At 42.1% G+C, this 16,848-nt stretch overlaps 2 protein-coding genes across 14 annotated transcripts in view; one reads left to right on the top strand and one right to left on the bottom strand.

Moving 5' to 3' along the window:
- Nucleotides 1–2,836: 2,836 nt before the first annotated feature.
- Nucleotides 2,837–11,115, bottom strand: ANKRD49 (ankyrin repeat domain 49). 5 transcript variants are annotated; one of them, XM_025171589.2, is made up of 4 exons: nucleotides 9,952–11,115; nucleotides 8,864–9,018; nucleotides 6,404–6,794; nucleotides 2,837–4,861 (listed from the first exon to the last, which is right to left on the bottom strand). In XM_025171589.2, the coding sequence occupies exons 3-4, from the start codon at nucleotides 6,656–6,658 to the stop codon at nucleotides 4,400–4,402; spliced, it is 717 nt and encodes a 238-aa protein (XP_025027357.1). In that variant the 5' UTR covers nucleotides 6,659–6,794; nucleotides 8,864–9,018; nucleotides 9,952–11,115; the 3' UTR covers nucleotides 2,837–4,399. The 5 variants fall into 5 exon arrangements, with proteins under 5 accessions (XP_025027357.1, XP_015744889.1, XP_087996708.1 ...); XM_015889403.3 differs by having other exon boundaries at nucleotides 8,864–10,095; nucleotides 10,879–11,115; XM_088140582.1 differs by having other exon boundaries at nucleotides 8,864–9,890; nucleotides 10,879–11,115.
- Nucleotides 11,116–11,251: 136 nt separating this feature from the next.
- MRE11 (MRE11 double strand break repair nuclease) overlaps nucleotides 11,252–16,848 on the top strand; it is a 32,279-nt gene continuing 26,682 nt past the window's right edge. For 7 of the 9 annotated variants that reach the window (XR_015796082.1, XR_015796081.1, XR_015796083.1 and 4 more), the window contains exons 1-5: nucleotides 11,252–11,325; nucleotides 13,660–13,760; nucleotides 14,227–14,365; nucleotides 15,138–15,298; nucleotides 16,205–16,292. Coding sequence is in view for 6 of the 9 variants with exons in the window: in XM_088140572.1 (XP_087996698.1) it covers nucleotides 13,741–13,760; nucleotides 14,227–14,365; nucleotides 15,138–15,298; nucleotides 16,205–16,292 (408 nt within the window). In the remaining 3 variants the exon portion in view is untranslated. Of the gene's footprint in view, nucleotides 11,326–11,943; nucleotides 11,965–12,665; nucleotides 12,775–13,659; nucleotides 13,761–14,226; nucleotides 14,366–15,137; nucleotides 15,299–16,204; nucleotides 16,293–16,848 lie in introns of those variants that run through there. The other 2 variants (XM_088140573.1, XM_007435856.3) reach the window with 2 other exon arrangements.

Genomic DNA, 16,848 nt, shown 5'->3' with positions numbered 1-16,848 from the left:
AAAGCTCCAAGCTCCAGGCAGGATTCCCATCAGGATGTGCTGCTTGCTATAACCTGGGGTCCTGGCAGTTGAATGATAGTCCTTGTTCAGTCGTTAAGTCGTGTCCGACTCTTCGTGACCCCATGAACCATATTGCGCCAGGCCTTCCTGTCCTTCACTGCCTCCCTGAGTTTGCTCAGTTTCATGCTCACTGCTTCAGTGATGCTATCTAACCATCTCATCCTCTGCCGTCCTCTTCTCCTTTTGCCTTCAATCTTTCCCAGCATCAGGGTCTTCTCCAAAGAGATCTCTCTTCGCATTAGGTGACCAAAGTATCTGAGCTTGAGCTTCATTATCGATCCTTCCAATGAGCAATCAGGGTTGATTTCCTTTAAGATTGACTGGTCTGACCTCCTAGCAGTCCAGGGGACTCTCAAGAGTCTTCTCCAGCACCACAGTTCAAAGGCATCAATTCTTCGGCGCTCGAAGGTAAGCAATTACTTCATAATTTAAGCCTCAGCTATCGGCATTATTTTCTAAGTTTAAAAATGATATTTTACTAATTATGGCATACTTGGAAATCTGCTGATAAGGAACAGGGTGACCTACTGGCATTCGGTTCTAGTAAGTTATGGATTATATTGCAATATATAATCTTCTTGAGTATATAACTCTTCTGGATTAGATCTCTCTTCTTGACCTCTCAGCGGCTTTCAATACCATCAACCATGGTATCCTTTTGGGATGACTTAGGGAGTTGGGAGTGGGTGTTACAGTTTTGTGCTGGTTCCCTTCCTTCCTCCAAGGTCAGTCCCAATTAGTGTTGATTGGGAGTGAGAGGTCCGCCCCACTGCCCCTCTGTTGTGGGGTACTGCAGGGTTCGGTATTCGCTCTGCTCCTTTTGAACATCTACATGAAACCACTGGGTGAGATCATCCGCCACCATGGGATGAGGTATCATCAATATGCAGATGATATGCAATTATACATCTCCATCCCAGGTGATTTGAGTGATGCTGTGACCACCCTTTCGCGGTGCCTGGAGGCTGTGGGGGTCTGGATGGGGAACAACAAGCTTCAGCTGAAGCCTGGTAAGACGGAGTGGCTGTGGATTGGAGGCTCCTCTGTATCTGGGGGTTTACCATCTTTGGTTCTTGATGGGGTTGCACTGCCCCAGACAGACCCAGTGTGTAATCTGAGGGTCCTCCTTGACTCACAACTCCTGCTTGAAGAGCAGGTGGCAGCTGTGGCCAGGAGGGTGTTACACACACTGCTCCCAGGTTCGGCTTATGGTCACTCACTCACACACTCACAGCCTGTTGAGGCACGCGGATCTTGTCAGCCCCGCTTGCTTTCTACCTGGGTTTTCCAGATAGGTGCGGCTGGAGAAGACACACAGCCCTGGTCAACAGCTGGGAAATAATTAGGGATACACACAAATCACTTCCAACTGAACAGTGAGGCGCAAGAGGTTCTTTCTAATACACGGAGACCCAGTGAATTTAAAGTAACAGCAAAACTTTACCGGTTGCAAGGTACATTTGCTCTTTCTCATACACACACACACGCACTCATCCACTCTTACCCACGTCCTTCCCAACTAGGCTGCCAGGCACTAGCTAGAGGGCCGGAAGCCGCCAAGTCTGGATCCAAAGGTGACTCAGATGACTCAGAGTGGGTGGGCTTTGGGACCCCTTTTATCCCCAAAAGTCCTTGCTGGGTTGATTTACAAGTTGATGCGATTGGGGTGAGGTCTTCCATGTGCTCAGGCCCAACTTCCTCTTTCTGGTTCAGGTCGTTTTTTCCTTAAGGACTTGCTTCCTTCTTATCTACCTCCCTGAAGGGATCTCATAGATAAGTTTCCTGGCTTTTGTCCTCTCTGCTTATGTGCCTGCTTCATCTTTAGGTTATGGCAGCTTCAGCCTAGTCTCACAAGGGCCTTTACTCAACTTCATTTTGTACGCCAGTTACACCCCTTCCTGGATCAAGAGTCCCTCCAGTCTGTCACTCACACCCTGGTCATCTCGTTTAGACTATTGCAATGTGCTCTACATGGGGCTACCCTTGAAGAGTATCTGGAAGCTACAGCTGGTTCAAAGTGCAGTTGAGTGGGCAATTTTGGGTGCCCCAAGGACGGCACATGTAACACCTTTGCTGCAGGAGCTACATTGGATGCCAGTGTGTTTCCGGGTCCAATTCAAGGTGTTGGTTATCACCTTTAAAGCCCTATATGGCATGGGTCCAGGTTACCTGAGGGATCATCTCACCCCCATTACATCAACCTGTCCCACCTGGTCCAGCAGAGAAGGCATGTTGCAGATCCCGTTGGTGAGAGAATGTCAACCGGCAGGTCCTAGGAGGACAGCCTTCTCTGCCATTACTCCTGGTCTATGGAATATTCTCCCCCCAAAGGTGAGGCAGGCCCCTACCATCACAATTTTCTGGAGGGAATTGAAGACTTGGCTCTGCAAACTTGCTTGGGGCAAGGAAAGATACAACCGACCCTGGGGATGGCTGGCGCCTTGAAGACGCTCCTTGAATTTATTAACACCTAATTAACACCAGCCTCTTGGAAGTATTATACAGGAAGTTTGTTACTGTAGCATATTTTAATTAATATTTATTTTAATTAATGTTTATTCTGTTTTTACTGGAAACCACCCAGAGTCACTCTGCAGTGATATCGGCAGTGACAAAGTTGAAATATAAATAAATAAAAATAAATATCTCATATCTGATCACAATTACAATCAGTTCCATCAATGTCAATAGGACTTTCATGCTTGTAACACAGAACTGGAACTTCATACTACAGCATCAGTAGGCCTAACAGTTTGGGTTTGTTACATCCATCGAATCACTTCTTCAGAAATAACTTTAATGAATCAAGACAACTAATTTTACAGTGAAACAACATCATGCCACAGCAAGCCACATACATCCCAATTTACAGGGATTTTGTTTTAGGTCAGGGCTGGTTCACAGAAGGCATTCAAAGTAGCAGACAGAGTGCACATGAGAAATTTGAGCTGCAGCAAAAGATGCTTGTATTCTCACAAACTCATCATTTTGGCAGAAAACTCACTTCTTCAGTTAATTCCCACACTCAGCCCGTTTTCCACTCCTCATTGCACAGAAACACACACAAATGCTGCTTCACATACTATATATAAAACCATGTACATGCAAATAAAATCTCATGAAAGAGTTGTGCAATTTTTATGTGATAGAACTCCAAATAAATTGCAAAAAATATAAACAGATTTTGAGATCACCAATATATGAAGATTAATTGAATTTCATATATATTTAATCTCAGGGGTATCAAAGAAACATGTGAACCAGCCCTAAGTATCTTTAGGGCTGGTGACCCAAATGTATGATTATAGATTACTTCACAGAGTTCTGAATGACAACCCAAAGTCTTCCAAAAACATAACTTAAGGCAAGCAGATGTGCAATAAAATATTTCCAAGCAATCTTTGGACCAGTCAGCTGTAGTGTTTCCTGCTGCTGAAAATAACTTTGAAATATCACTAATAAGTGTTTGTGAATTGCAGTGATACTGAAGGAACACAAACCATTTTTAAAAACTGGACAACTAAATGTGATTTATCAAAGACCTGCAACAGCTTTTCCCAATTTGTTAACTTCTGAATGTGCTGTAACTACAACTCCCCAAACCGCCAGTCAACATGACCACTAGACATATTAGCTGGAAATTCTGATAGTGAAATTCTAAAATAAGTAAAAAGCACTAGATTGGGGAATGTGGCCCAGAAATCTGATCAGTAAATAATGTAGTGCAAACAAAACAAATCCACACATAGACATCCATATTGTCACTTTAAAAAGCAAAACCTGAGTATATGAAATGTAATGTTTTGCCACTAGGGGATTAGACACAGGTATATTATATTGCACCAGGTCACTGAAGTAGATTTTGGAAACCTGAATCACATCACATTAATATCCAGGCAGCTCCATTTCTGGCAGCTGCTAACTTTAATATCTGTATGAATGCTGCGAGTTTCGGCAGTAGTTCAAATTCAGTGCTCTCCTCCATCAAAAATGATCAGTCTCATTAAAACTCCACGCACATTAAAAAGGAGAAGCCAAGGTTTTGAACCGTATTGCTTCCCCAACTGAATATTTACATGTTATTTTGGGGCCTTGTGAATGATTTCCATTTCTCCTACAATGAACGGGGAAAGCAGCAAAAGAACAATTTTTTCAAGTTAAAGTGAAAACGTTCCACAAGAGTAGCATAGCTTATCTTATAAAAATAATGTCAGTGTTACCCAACAGGGCCTCATTTCAGCACCTGCAGGAATAAAGTTATGACATAAAGCGTTGAGAATACAATGACAAAATAGATTTCTTACAAACGTTCTGGCAGTGTGTGCTGTGTTTACAATTCCTAAGAATCTGTGACAGAGTTTGTGCAATGTTCAATGATTTCAAACAAGTAATGATATTTATCAGTCCTCCGAGCAATATCGTAAGCCGTCTCTTCCAAGTTGTTTTTGAGATTTGGCTTTAAATATCGATTCATGAGTAACAGTTCAAGAGTTTCCTTGCTCTCTCTGTTTCCGGCTGCCAAGTGCAAGGGTGTAAGCAACCCGTTGGTCTGAGCATTGACGTTTGCCCCATGTTGGAGCAAGAATGAGGCAATTTTTGTGTTATTCCATTTGCAAGCACTGTGCAGAGGTGTCCAGCTATCCACGGTCAATGCATGGACATCTGCACCATGAGCAATCAGCTCACGCACCATTTCCAAGTGTCCATTATAGGCAGCGCGGTGAAGAGGAGTATACTGATCTTCATCCTGGACATTTATTGGTGCAAGGTTTTGAGACAAGAGCCTTTGCACTGTGTTAAGCTGTGGGGGTGGAGACAGAGAGGTTAGCATTAGTCCACTAGTGTCAAGTTAAGCCCAAGAAACTCCACTCCACTCCAGCTCCAGGTATTAGCTCACACCTGCTAGACAGAATCTCACCAGACTAACTCTAAACTCCCCAAGCCAGCAACTAAACACTACGAATTCCTTAGGGTGGTGCCAGTCTCATCTTCTTTGCTTTCCCATGCTCACGCTGTGGGCTGAGGAGATGCTTCTGTCCTTGACCCCTGTCATTCCATTCCATCACAACTAGCTAGACAAGTTTTTTTTTTTAAGATTAAGGGTAGGTGGCTTCCACACTCTGAATAAAGGCCACACTTTCATTAAAATGCACTGACTCAAAGGACTGAGGCAATGACTGGTGATACAATAATATCTCCAGAGTGGAAGAGGCCAATATTTCTAGCTATGTTGCCCCTTATTTTAGCAAAACTCATGCCATTCAAACCCATCACTTTTGCAAGGATGATCTGGGGAACCCATAACCTAGAGTGCTTCACAGACTATTGAGTTTAGTTCTGAAAGAACTGGGATTCACTTACTCAGCTAGAAACTTCATGAGACCCTGAGCAAGCTCTTTTTTCCTTTTCTCCTAACAAGGCAGTTTTATTAATTATGACTTTTCCAAGAAGGCAAACTCCTTCACACTGACTCCAAAAAAAAATAAATAAAAAAAATACAATTCTCCTATCCATTTGCTCCCATTCAACTGGAGGTACCAATGTCCTAAGCTTCTATAATCCCATCCCAAAAGTTCAGTCGACAAAAGAGCATAGCCCTAGTTCATGATTCTAAAAACAATCCAGACTGGCTTTGTGCATGCAATAGTTATTGGCTCATTTTATATTCATAATATTGGAACTTATTACACCAATTGCAATTATCTTTGTTTGTTATACAAAAGGCATCAGGACAATTTCTGACTTGTCTTGAATTCTGTAGCTGCAGCCAACAATTATTCCATTGTTCCTTCCTCCTTATGGTTTAAATGATGGACAACGTACAGATAGTAAGGGGTGCGTGTGAGAAACGATGATCTTCCACATGTCACTGAACCACAATTTCCAACATCCTTCTCTACTAGCTGTGCTAGGTTCAGCCATTCATTCAGCAATTTCTGTAGATTCATAGATTTTCCTCTTTGGAATTCTGTAAAGCAAGTCATGACTTCCCCCTCTGCTAGTTCAGGCTAAACAAACAAACCTCTACATCATGGCTGAACAATTCAGCAATGTCAAAATAAACCACTGATGGATGGTTTATGCTCACCCCTCTCAAATGAAGGAGACCTTAGCATCTCTGTGGCTATACCATAAGCCAACCATTATATCATCTGAAACCCCCATTAAGTCAAAATAGAGCCTTCCTAGGAAATAATAGGCAAGATAAATTTATAACGTAGAGCAGTGTTTCTCAACCTGCTGGTGGGGGAATTCTGGGAGTTGAAGTCCATGCATCTTAAAGTTGCCAAGGCTGAGAAACACTGATGTAGAGTTTTCATATACTGTAGTACATTTGGCTTACCCTATTTTTTTCAGCTGCCCAAAGCAGAAGCTTGTCTGGGCTATTTGCCAACTTTTTCTCTTGTGCCTGGTACCATTCCTCTGTTTTTTCTTCCTGGTCTTCCTCATCAGAGTCTCCAGACCAAAGACTCTGTGTTCCTCTGGGGATAAGATGCCGGTGGGTTTCCAGTAGTTCAAGCTGGTTAAAGCTGTCGGCAAAGTCTTTTGCCTCCTCGTCAGTGTTGTTGTTCTCAGATGATGTTCTGTTTTCATTCATTTTGCAGGCTTTGGTTTGCCTGTCTCTAAACCAGCAAAAGTGTTCCACTTCTTTCTTAACTCATTTCCCAGTGGCTTGCCAACAGAGTTTGCTAACGATTGGTAACAAGAGCTAGTGGCAGCAACATCACCACCATCTTTAAAAGGAGAGAAAAAAAAATAGGAATGGACTGATATTATGATTGGCAAAGAGGACAAGGCATTTGCTGCACCTTGAATAGTCTCAAAAGTGTCAATAAAAGAGCTATCTTAGTGCTTCTTTGGCATTATTGGACAAGGAACATGAAGGAGTTCTTCTTATAGTCTCTTTTGTTACCTTCCAAAATCACTTCAGAATTAAAAACCCAAAAGACTTGTGTCTTTCTATTTCTAGAAAGAAGGAGCAGAGCCAGAATTCAAAAGATTGTACTACATCAATCCTCTCAGTTCCCACATCCAAAAATGAAGTTCTTCATAATGCACTAGATCTTAGCCTAGGGGTTTATATCCAAAAATAAGCTCAAACAACTGTCCTTGGTATAACATCTTATTTATGTATATAATCTATGCAGTCACTCACTTTATACAAGTGACTCTGGGCAGCTTACGAGATTAAAACATACAACCCCACCAAACAACCCCCAATGCCCAAGGAAACCACTGACCACGCTCACCACCAACAGTAGCGGAGCTCATCTCCCCACTTGATTCAAATGCTTGGGGAAACAACCAGGTCTTCAAAGCCCTGTGAAAGGCTAACAGGGTTGGGGCCATCTCAATCTCCAGGGGGATGTTATCCCATAGGGCAGGTGCTGCCACTGAGAAGGCACAATTCCGAGGTCACAAGATGACACTGTTTAACAGAAGGGACCCAGAGCATGCCCTCTCTGCTAGATCTGGCAGGGTGGCAGAAACAATGGGAGAAAGACGGTCCTGCAAGTAGCCTGGTCCATGCCATGGGGGGCTTTATAGGTGATGACCAGCACCTTGAATTGTACCCAGAATTCACACCCTACAGGAGCCAGTGCAGCTTGCAGAGCAATGACATTACAAGGGTATAATAAGAAACACAAAAACTGCCTGTGCCATTGCATTCTGGACAGCTGCAGCTTCCAAACGCTCTTCAAGGGTAGCCCCAGGTAGTGTGTTACACTAATTCAAAGGTGACTGAGGCATGATTCACCATGAGCAGGGCCTCCCTGTCCAGGAGTGGGCGCAATTGGTACACAAGATGAACCTGTGCAAAAGGCTCCCTGTTCACAGCAGTAGCCAAGAGTCCAGGAGGACCCCCCTATTGCACACCAACTCTGACTGGGGAAGTGCACCCCATGCAGTGTTAAAGAAAGAAAATCCCCAGAACCAGGGGGTCCTTAAAACCCACAGCGATTCCATCTTGCCAGGGTTGAGCTGGGTTCAATATTGAGCTGGGTTCAATAGGTTTCTATTCTCCCCCATCCAGAGCCTCAGAGCCTCCAGACACTGGGAAAGGACCTCAGCAGCATTTGGACAGGACTTGATTGGCCCAGGAAAGAGATGTACAACTGTGTATCATCAGCATACTGATGGTGTCACACCCTGTGCCATTGGATGACCTCACCTTAGAATAAAACCATAAAACATTTACCCTATTTTTATACCATAGATTTTTTTTTTGTAGTCATAAGATAGTAGAGGTTTAAAAGTCAAACAAATAAATAATCAGACAACTGTGTACAAACTTAAGCTTAACCTGGGTTCAGTTCCAAACATCTATAGCTGGAAAAAAATCCTGTCTGAAATCCTGCAAGAGAGTCCTAGATAATACTAAACAAGGTGATCCTGGAAAAGGTAACCTCCTGTGTTCCACATAACAGCTCTCTACCTACACATTTCATAACAAAGAGCTGCAATGCAGTGGCAAACATGTAGAACATGTAGATGATCCTGGTTTCAATTTCCAGCATATTCAATGTTTTGGAAAGGAAGATTGGAAATTTTGGAAGGTGACAATCCAGGGAGCTCCCTACATAGGACTAATTGTCCCCAGTCAAACTCAGTAGAGTCCCACTGACTTGTTACAACTGGGCCCTCCACAGCGACAATTCTCTCAGGTTCTCAGAATCATGACATTACAATGTACTAAACAGTTTTGTGCATTCCTGAAGCACAAACACAAATCTATACTTAATAACCAATCAATAGTAATATTTGAGGGCAACAATATACAATACAATAATGTAATACTCACTTTATGATGAGGAATTTAGGCCAATGAATTCATGGAGAGATGGAGAAGTTCAGAAAGTAGCACATTCAATTTAAAGGTGAAACCAAGTTCAGAGAGTGAGGGGGATTTCAAGAAGCAATTCACTTTGTACTGCATTCAGGTACAGAAGGAGAAGGCTGAAAGAGAAAAACAGATTCTTGCCACTAAAAAGAAAGCAAGAATACTAGGGGCTTCTTGCCATAATAAATAGGGAGACAAATGGATAAGATGTTTCATTCCCCCACACAGAACACACTTTCAACAGGCAACACTTTGGGAATGGAAAAAAAAAGGTTATGCACAAGAATTTCTGGATTGAAGAGGGCTAGGGCAGAAAGAGAAAAAAATAATCTTTTCTCTGCAGTAGTGAACTACGTTAGCACTCCGCCCAGGTCATGTCCTCAATGGTTGGTCTTAGATGGATCCCTAGAAAGAAGATAGGGGCTCTCTATCCAAAGCTGTTTGCCAGTTCTCTTTGGCTGGGTCTTCCTGAAGCCATGATTCTTCTGGAGGTGGGGACTCAGATCAGTCCAAAGAATAGATACTGCTCCTTTGTGTGAGTCTGGATCAACAGTTCAGGTGAAATTGGCTGGCTCTTTCAGGCTGTGAAACCCAACTCATCAGGGTTGTTTCAAAGATCCAGGAAGCCTATGTTTCCAAAGTCTAAAGCAGCAATGTGCTGGAGGGATTAAGGTTTGCTTCTTTAAGGTTCAGCAATCCTCTAGGGATTGTAGCTACAAGTGCTACAATTAGTGAGGACCCTGTCAGGCCCCTGCCAGATTGGGAGGAGGAGGCACACAGGTTGGACTCAAGTCCAGTTCATGAGGGGTGTGTGGTCTCAGGTGGCTTAAAGATATCTTTGCGATAAACAAAAGGCTGCCCACCCCTCTCTAGAGTTCCCCTAAGTTCAGCTGTTGTTGGAGAAAATAACGTAAAGGCTTTCTTTTTCCTCACTTCCTTTTTACAGAGCAAGATTTCTCCCCTAGGACAAAAGTACTACTAGTCCCACCTGGAAAAAAAAGAGAGAATTTAAACTTTAGCAACATTATGAGGGCTTCAAGGAGTTTTACCTCACACAGTACTGTTTTATTTTTCTTGGCGTTCAAGTCGTTTTTCAGCAGCTCTCTCCATATTCTTACACCGTGCAAAGTCTGAGCCAAGTTGGGGGTATAATTTAGAGAAATGATGACCAAATCACCGAAAGCTATGGATCCCTAAAGAAAACATAATATTTGCAGCCTTACCGTGGCAGTAAGTCGATGTAATGGGCTGTGAGAAAAACCTTGGGAGACAGGAGGAAGAGGCACAGGTGCTACAAAACCTTTCTGCAGAAAGAGAGTGGGAAAGGACAAAACCAATCTTTCTTCCCCCCCCCCCTTTTACTAGAAAGGAAGGGAAGGGGTCATTCTCTTTTACATACGATGGGATTTTGTAGGAGGAGGCAAGAATAAGGTGCCACTTCCATTTTTGTCTTTTTTCTTTACAAAAGAGCAACCTGACACACTCCATTCCATTTGTAGGTCTTGGAGAGGAAAGAAGGGAGACCTGTCACGTAAGGGGGTTGGGTATTAAGCATGGTCTGATAAGAGACATCTCAGCCCACAGAAGGAATGGGGTAGAACAAGCGTCTCAGAAGGGACCCTCCCTGGTTCTCCGGAAAGTAAAACAAGGGAGGGGAGAAGCGCTTTCACACGTGCAAGATCCCGTTACTATAACCTTACAACAGCGGTAGTGTTTGGTACTCATGGTTTGGTTTCCTGTCTGGACTCCCTCGAAGGGCTGGCTGCCCTACACAACTGAGCAGGGCTAAACACACCCAGATGAAGGCGACAGATCCATCGGGGTGCTCAACATCGAGGGGGAGTCCACCAAGGACCCCGAGCCAAGCTCTGCTGAAGGAATTACAACTGGCTCCCTTCACACGAAACGGTCAACCCAGCCTCGCAACCCCGCGGGCAGGATTCAAACAACCTGCTAACCCAAGTAGCCAGCCCTACCTTTAAGGTGACTCAGTTAAGCCTTACGGGCATCCAGGAAACAGAGACTGGACACGCACAGATAAATAAAGGCGTGCATGCAGCAGTGGGATAAATACAATCCTCGGCATATACGCTTCAAAACCTCCTTGGCTCCGGGGCAAGACGCGTGCTGAAGGAGACCCAGAGTCGCCCTCCGCATTGCACAGAGAGCAGGCGCTGCAGTCCCAGCTCCTCCACCGCCCCGGCAGGCCTCGCTCCCCTCCCGTCTAGGACACTTCCGGCCTTCCTCGGGGCCGCCTCTCCCCGGAAGTGGCTGGCGCTGCGGCTGCGCAGTGGGAGTTGATTGCGGGTGTTGGGCCCTGGGGAGCTCGTGGGGAAGGGCGGGAGTTGGGCAGTTCTCGCGAGAAGTAGCTGCCTGCGCTCGCGGGAGAGTGGGGGTGGGGAATGATGGAAAGTGAAAGTCGGGTGAGCTGTGCGGGGTCGGTGGGGAGTTTGTGGGGCGGCCGGGTGAGGAGTGGGGATGGCCTCCTCGCCCTGTCCTGCAGATAGGCGAGACGAAATGGGCCTGGTGACGAAGAACGGCCGGAGCCCCGAGCCATAGCGAGGAGGCTGCCTGCAGTGTCTCTGCAGGAGTCGCGGTTCTGCCTTCTCGTCTGAAGGAGTTGCTCGCCCGCCCTTGGGTGGATAGAGGGGTTATTCCGGCCCAGGGTGCCAGAAGATGGCTTCCCACCCCCACGTCTTTGCTGGGTTATTTGGGTTTGACACAGTCCCTGGTTAGGGTTGCCCAGCATGAGAAAGCCAACCAGAGTTAACTTAGCCCAAGTTTAGCATGTCGTGGGAATGCTGCGTCTTCCACCGACATGGTTAAGCACTTGGTTTGAAACCAGCCTCTCTGCTCTTCCCAAAGAATGGACTGGTCATGTCCATGGAAGAGTTTGCTGTCCGGTCACTGCTTGGGATGTGGTTTCCGCAGAGCACTTAAATCGTGGCCCAGCATTATCTCCTTTTCAGTACAGACCAAAGATTTTGGCTAGTTTTGGAAAAGACCCTGATGCTGGGAAAGATTGAAGGCAAAAGGAGAAGAGGACGGCAGAGGATGAGATGGTTAGAGAGCATCACTGAAGCAATGAGCATGAAACTGAGCAAACTCAGGGAGGCAGTGAAGGACAGGAAGGCCTGGCGCAATATGGTTCATGGGGTCACGAAGAGTCGGACACGACTTAACGACTGAACAACAACAACAATCCTATAAAACAGTCTTATTCCTGTTTTAGGAATTATATATAAATTATAAATATATAAATTATATTGAAACTGTGCTATAGGAATTATGTTATAGGAATTATAGGAAGCAAGGTTTACTTATTGGATTGCCTATTTGGGAAGTTGTTCATTCTCTCAGGATTTGGTTTCCTTTGCGTTTTAATTGTGTGTATGGTTTAACTTTTATGTATTTTATTTTATGTATTTTTTATTCATACAGTTGTGTGTATGGTTTAACTTTTAATCTTTTTTTAATTTGTGGAGAGCCAGTTTGGTCTAGTGGTTAAGGCACCAGGCTAGAAACCAGTGAATTCTAGTCCTGCCTTAGGCTTTGGGCCAGTCACTCTCTGTCACCCTAACTCATCTCATGGGGTTGTTATTGTGGGAAAATAGGAGGAAGGAGTATTAGGTATGTTCGCTGCCTTGATTTATTTATAAACAGAATAATAAAGGCAGGATAAAAAATCTTTAAAAAAAATGTTTGTGGAAAGTGTATGATAATTTCCAGTTTTACTGAAATAGTACAAATCCTTCTCAACCAGTCATCCCATCTACTGGATATTCACATGTCAGTCCACTAAGATCATTTATTCATTGGACCAATTGCTTATCATGCCAAAAACTCAACACGATGTCTCTGCTTCACAAGAGGTAGACCTCCAAATGATTTGCTGTTTCTGTGTTAACATCTTTCCAAAGAGGTGTTCAGATTTTTTTTTGGGGGGGGTGGCTTCTCATCAGTGTTGAATCCTGGTGACTGCCTGGACCAGTCCCTTCAGTTTTCTTGCCAAGATTTTGGAAGTGGCTTGCCATTGCCTGCTTCCTAGGGCTGAGAGTCACCTATCTGGCTTGTTGCCCAAGGCAAGGCTAGAACTAATGGACTCCCAGCTTCTAGCCTGGTACCTAAACCACCACACCAAATTGGCTCTCAGATTTTGACTAGGCATAATACCTAGTTCCATTATTTGACAGGTCTCCCTTCTTTCCTCCTCAAGTCCTACAAATGGAATGGAGTGTGTCAGGTTGCTCTTTTGTAAAAAATGAAAGTGGCACCTTACTCTTGCCTCCTCCTACAAAATCCCACTGTATGTAAAAGAGAATGACCCCTTCCCTTCTTTCCTAGTAAAATGAGAGAAGGGGGAGAAAAGAAAGATTGCTTTTGTTCTTTCCCACTCTATTTCTGTAGAAAGATTTTGTAGCACCTCATTTTTGTTCCCACAAACAGTAGGAGTTCTTTAAACTCTCCTCCTACAAAATCCCCAAATCCTTTGGGATTTTTATTTTGAAAAAAATCAAAGGGAACAAATGTGGTTTTAGTGCTTTTTGCAAAAAACAAAAATGTGATAGCGATAAAAGCTAAAATCATGGTTGCCTTGGAATTTTCTTGGGTATGTAGACTCTTGGTTTATCATTTATTTTTCTATGCACCAGACTGAGTTTTTTGTTGAGTGGAAAAGTTCGTTTTAAGCAATAAATTACAATTGTTTGGCCAAAAGTTTATCACCCTAATGTTTTCCTCTATTTGGTTGTTCATAGGTCTTGCATAAGAATCTGCTTTTTTAGTTATTTGGCTTTGTGAGACATTCCATACATTTGGGAGCCAGGCTGATTGTGGAGATGAGTTCTATCACTTCCAGGTAAATTTTCCATGATATTCATATACATTGGGGAAGAGATTTGGTCATCTGTCTTGCTAACTGTGGTTTTCTTCTAATTTGTTGTCACCTCACCAGTGCTAAGAATGAAAACTAGCTGAATATAAGGGATGCAAAGAATAATTTTTCTGTAATTTAAATTACAATAATGCAAAAACAAAACCCTGTGCTGTCAGAGAACTGCAGATGTGCTGTAAGAAATAATTCAAATAATTAAAGGTTTTTCTAAGTCACACAGAGATTGAGTTAACTATAGAAATATAGCAGGAAAAGTTTTTAAAAGGCCAGCTGTTCTCTATAATTCTATAAATCCCAAGAAGTGAACAGTGTAGCATTTGAGGAATGTAATCTATAACTTTACAAAATACCTCATTGTATTAGAGTGCTGAAACAGTAAATGATGCAGCAATACTATTTTACATTTTTTCTGTCTCTCTTTTCACTTTAGAGATGAAGAAGAAAAAGACACATTTAAAATTTTAGTTGCTACAGACATTCACCTTGGGTATTTGGAGAAGGACGCTTCTCGTGGAAATGATACTTTTGTAACTTTTGATGAAATATTGAAACTGGCTCAAGATAATGAGGCAAGCCACTTTGAAATCACTTAAAACTACCACTGCAAGGTCACATATTTCCTAGAAATTATTGTTAGGAATTAATTGCATATTACACAAATATTGGCACCCATGACATTGTGAAAGTAGAACCAACTTGAGTCAATTGTACTGAAAGTAAGGATTGGGGCAGTAATGAAAAATTAGCCATGGCAGATTGTAATTTATATTGGAATACCACCTAGAATCTCTTGGGGTCAGTTAATAGTCTTATAAACAGATAAATAAAATTGGTTTTAAGATATGCAGGAATGTTGACTGTTCGTACGCCATTAATTGCAGATAGTGGCACAATTAAATTCACTTTTAAGTGAACTTTTACAACACAACTATGTCTGCACTTTTTCATCTTCAGTTCTTTCTATTTTCAGTATAAGATATACTTTATCATACTTCTTCAGTTAACATAGTAACTTATGTTGGGCACTTCAGTGAGGATTAAAAATAAAATCTGCCAAATTCTAGAAAGGGCTACCATTTCTTTTATTTTCTTCACATTTTTGAGCCATAAAAGGACTTCAGATGCAGTTAGGATATAAAGGCATGGAAGATTTAGGATCCAAAAGATGCTTTGGAGTGGCTGCAAACCTAGTGCCTGCCTGCAACTCCTTAAAATAGCCACAATTATTCCCAGAATCAGACACATTCAGTTAGTTGAACCATTTTTAGAAATCTACAGTCTTTTTGAGAAAAAATGCCTATCTCATAATAACATACCAAAAAAAAAAAAATCTCTTTATAGGTGGACTTCATTTTATTAGGTGGAGATCTCTTTCATGAAAACAAGCCTTCCAGGAAAGCACTATATACATGCTTAGAATTACTAAGAAAATATTGCATGGGTGATCGTCCTGTACAGTTTGAAATTCTGAGTGACCAGTCAGTTAATTTTGGCTTTAGCAAGTAAGTATTCCTATAGTAAACTAAATTCAGTTTTTTGTAAATAACTGATTGTAACTGAATCTCAGTTGTAACTGAACTGTAAATAACTTTCTTAAGAAAGTTAGATCCAGCTTGTCCTTTCTATTGATTAGTGGTGCTGACTCTGGACAATGCTGTATTGTACATTTTTATTGTGGTTTGCATTATTATTGGGAGTTCTCCTGTTCAGTCTGCTTAATGGAGCTCTTGATTTTTGCCCTGAGATTCTGCTGTGCTGGCCTTGTCGCCTGCAAACAAAAAACCCTTCCATTCTTGTAAGGGGCTGAAATGGGAGAAGTGCCTTTTTTTCTACTTCTCCCTCCCCTGTAGCTTTGTACTTCTCTTCCTATATGTACTAAAAGATCTCTCAAACTTCCTGACCAGCTTTTCAGATCAAGGAGCAATCCATTAAAAAAATATCTCATCCCTTTTCTTCAAGCAGAAAATTTATCAAATGATTTCTGTTCCAATCCTGAAATTTGTAAATTCAATAGAAAATAATATATGTAGCTCATGTTTGAACAGTGGAATTCTTGGTGAGCTCTGAGCTTGGCTGGTTGCTTGCAGACATTTCATTACCCAACTAGGTAACATCACCAGTGTGAATGAGTGTGGGGTTTGCTGCCTAATATAGTGGCAGGGCAAACCACTATATATAAACAGACAGCAAACCCCATACTTCCTTGCACTGATGATGTTACCTAGTTAGGTAATGAAAGGTCTGTAACCAAACAGCCAAGCTTAGAGAGCACCAAGAACTTCACCATTCTGAATTCAGCCTATAAGGTTTAAGCATAAAGAAAATACATTCCTCTAGAGTTTACCTGCATGTTGGAAATGATGATGCAGTAATATTTTTGCTTGCTTTAAACTTGTTGTCTTGTCTAGGTTTCCATGGGTGAACTACCAAGATGAAAATCTCAACATTTCTATTCCAGTTTTTAGTATTCATGGCAACCATGATGATCCCACAGGGGTAAGAATGTTAAAGGGTGAAAGAAGACCAGTAGCTTTATTAATTATGCTGGTAATTCTTTAGAAAGATAGCTAAGAGTATAAAAATTACAATTCAGCAGATTATACTAAAATCTGTTAGTGAAATTGAGCATGAATTATCTTGTATCCTATATCAAGTGTTTGGTAGGCTGTGGTTATATTTCTTAAACACGCTGTCAGGTTTATAATGGATTATGGTTAGGAAGGCATATAAGATAAAAATAGCATTTGATGTAATACATGACTTATATTCTAGCGTAGGATGAAATATAACTTCCTGATAGTAAAAGCATATAAACTTTTGTTGTGTAACTGATTTAGTTCAATCTCTTTAATAAATCCAATAAATAAAACTTTAATCCACCAAGTTTTTAAAATTAAACTTCTTTTACCATACTGTGTTTGTATATTTTACTTGTGAAGTATTGTTAGTTTGGGGGAAAATACAGGAATTAGTTCCATTCTGTTTTTTGTGTAATTGTCAGAGGTCATTCTTAATCTGGTGAAGGAAAAGCACAGAAGAAATTATCTGCAAG

Source organism: Python bivittatus, unplaced genomic scaffold (assembly GCF_059951505.1).
Source record: "Python bivittatus isolate LINGU-HERP-01145 unplaced genomic scaffold, Pbiv_v1 ctg000340_np1212, whole genome shotgun sequence".
NCBI classification, from domain to species: Eukaryota; Metazoa; Chordata; class Lepidosauria; order Squamata; family Pythonidae; genus Python; species Python bivittatus.
Note: the sequence above shows the minus strand (reverse complement) of the source record. Positions and strands in the feature narration are given on the sequence as shown.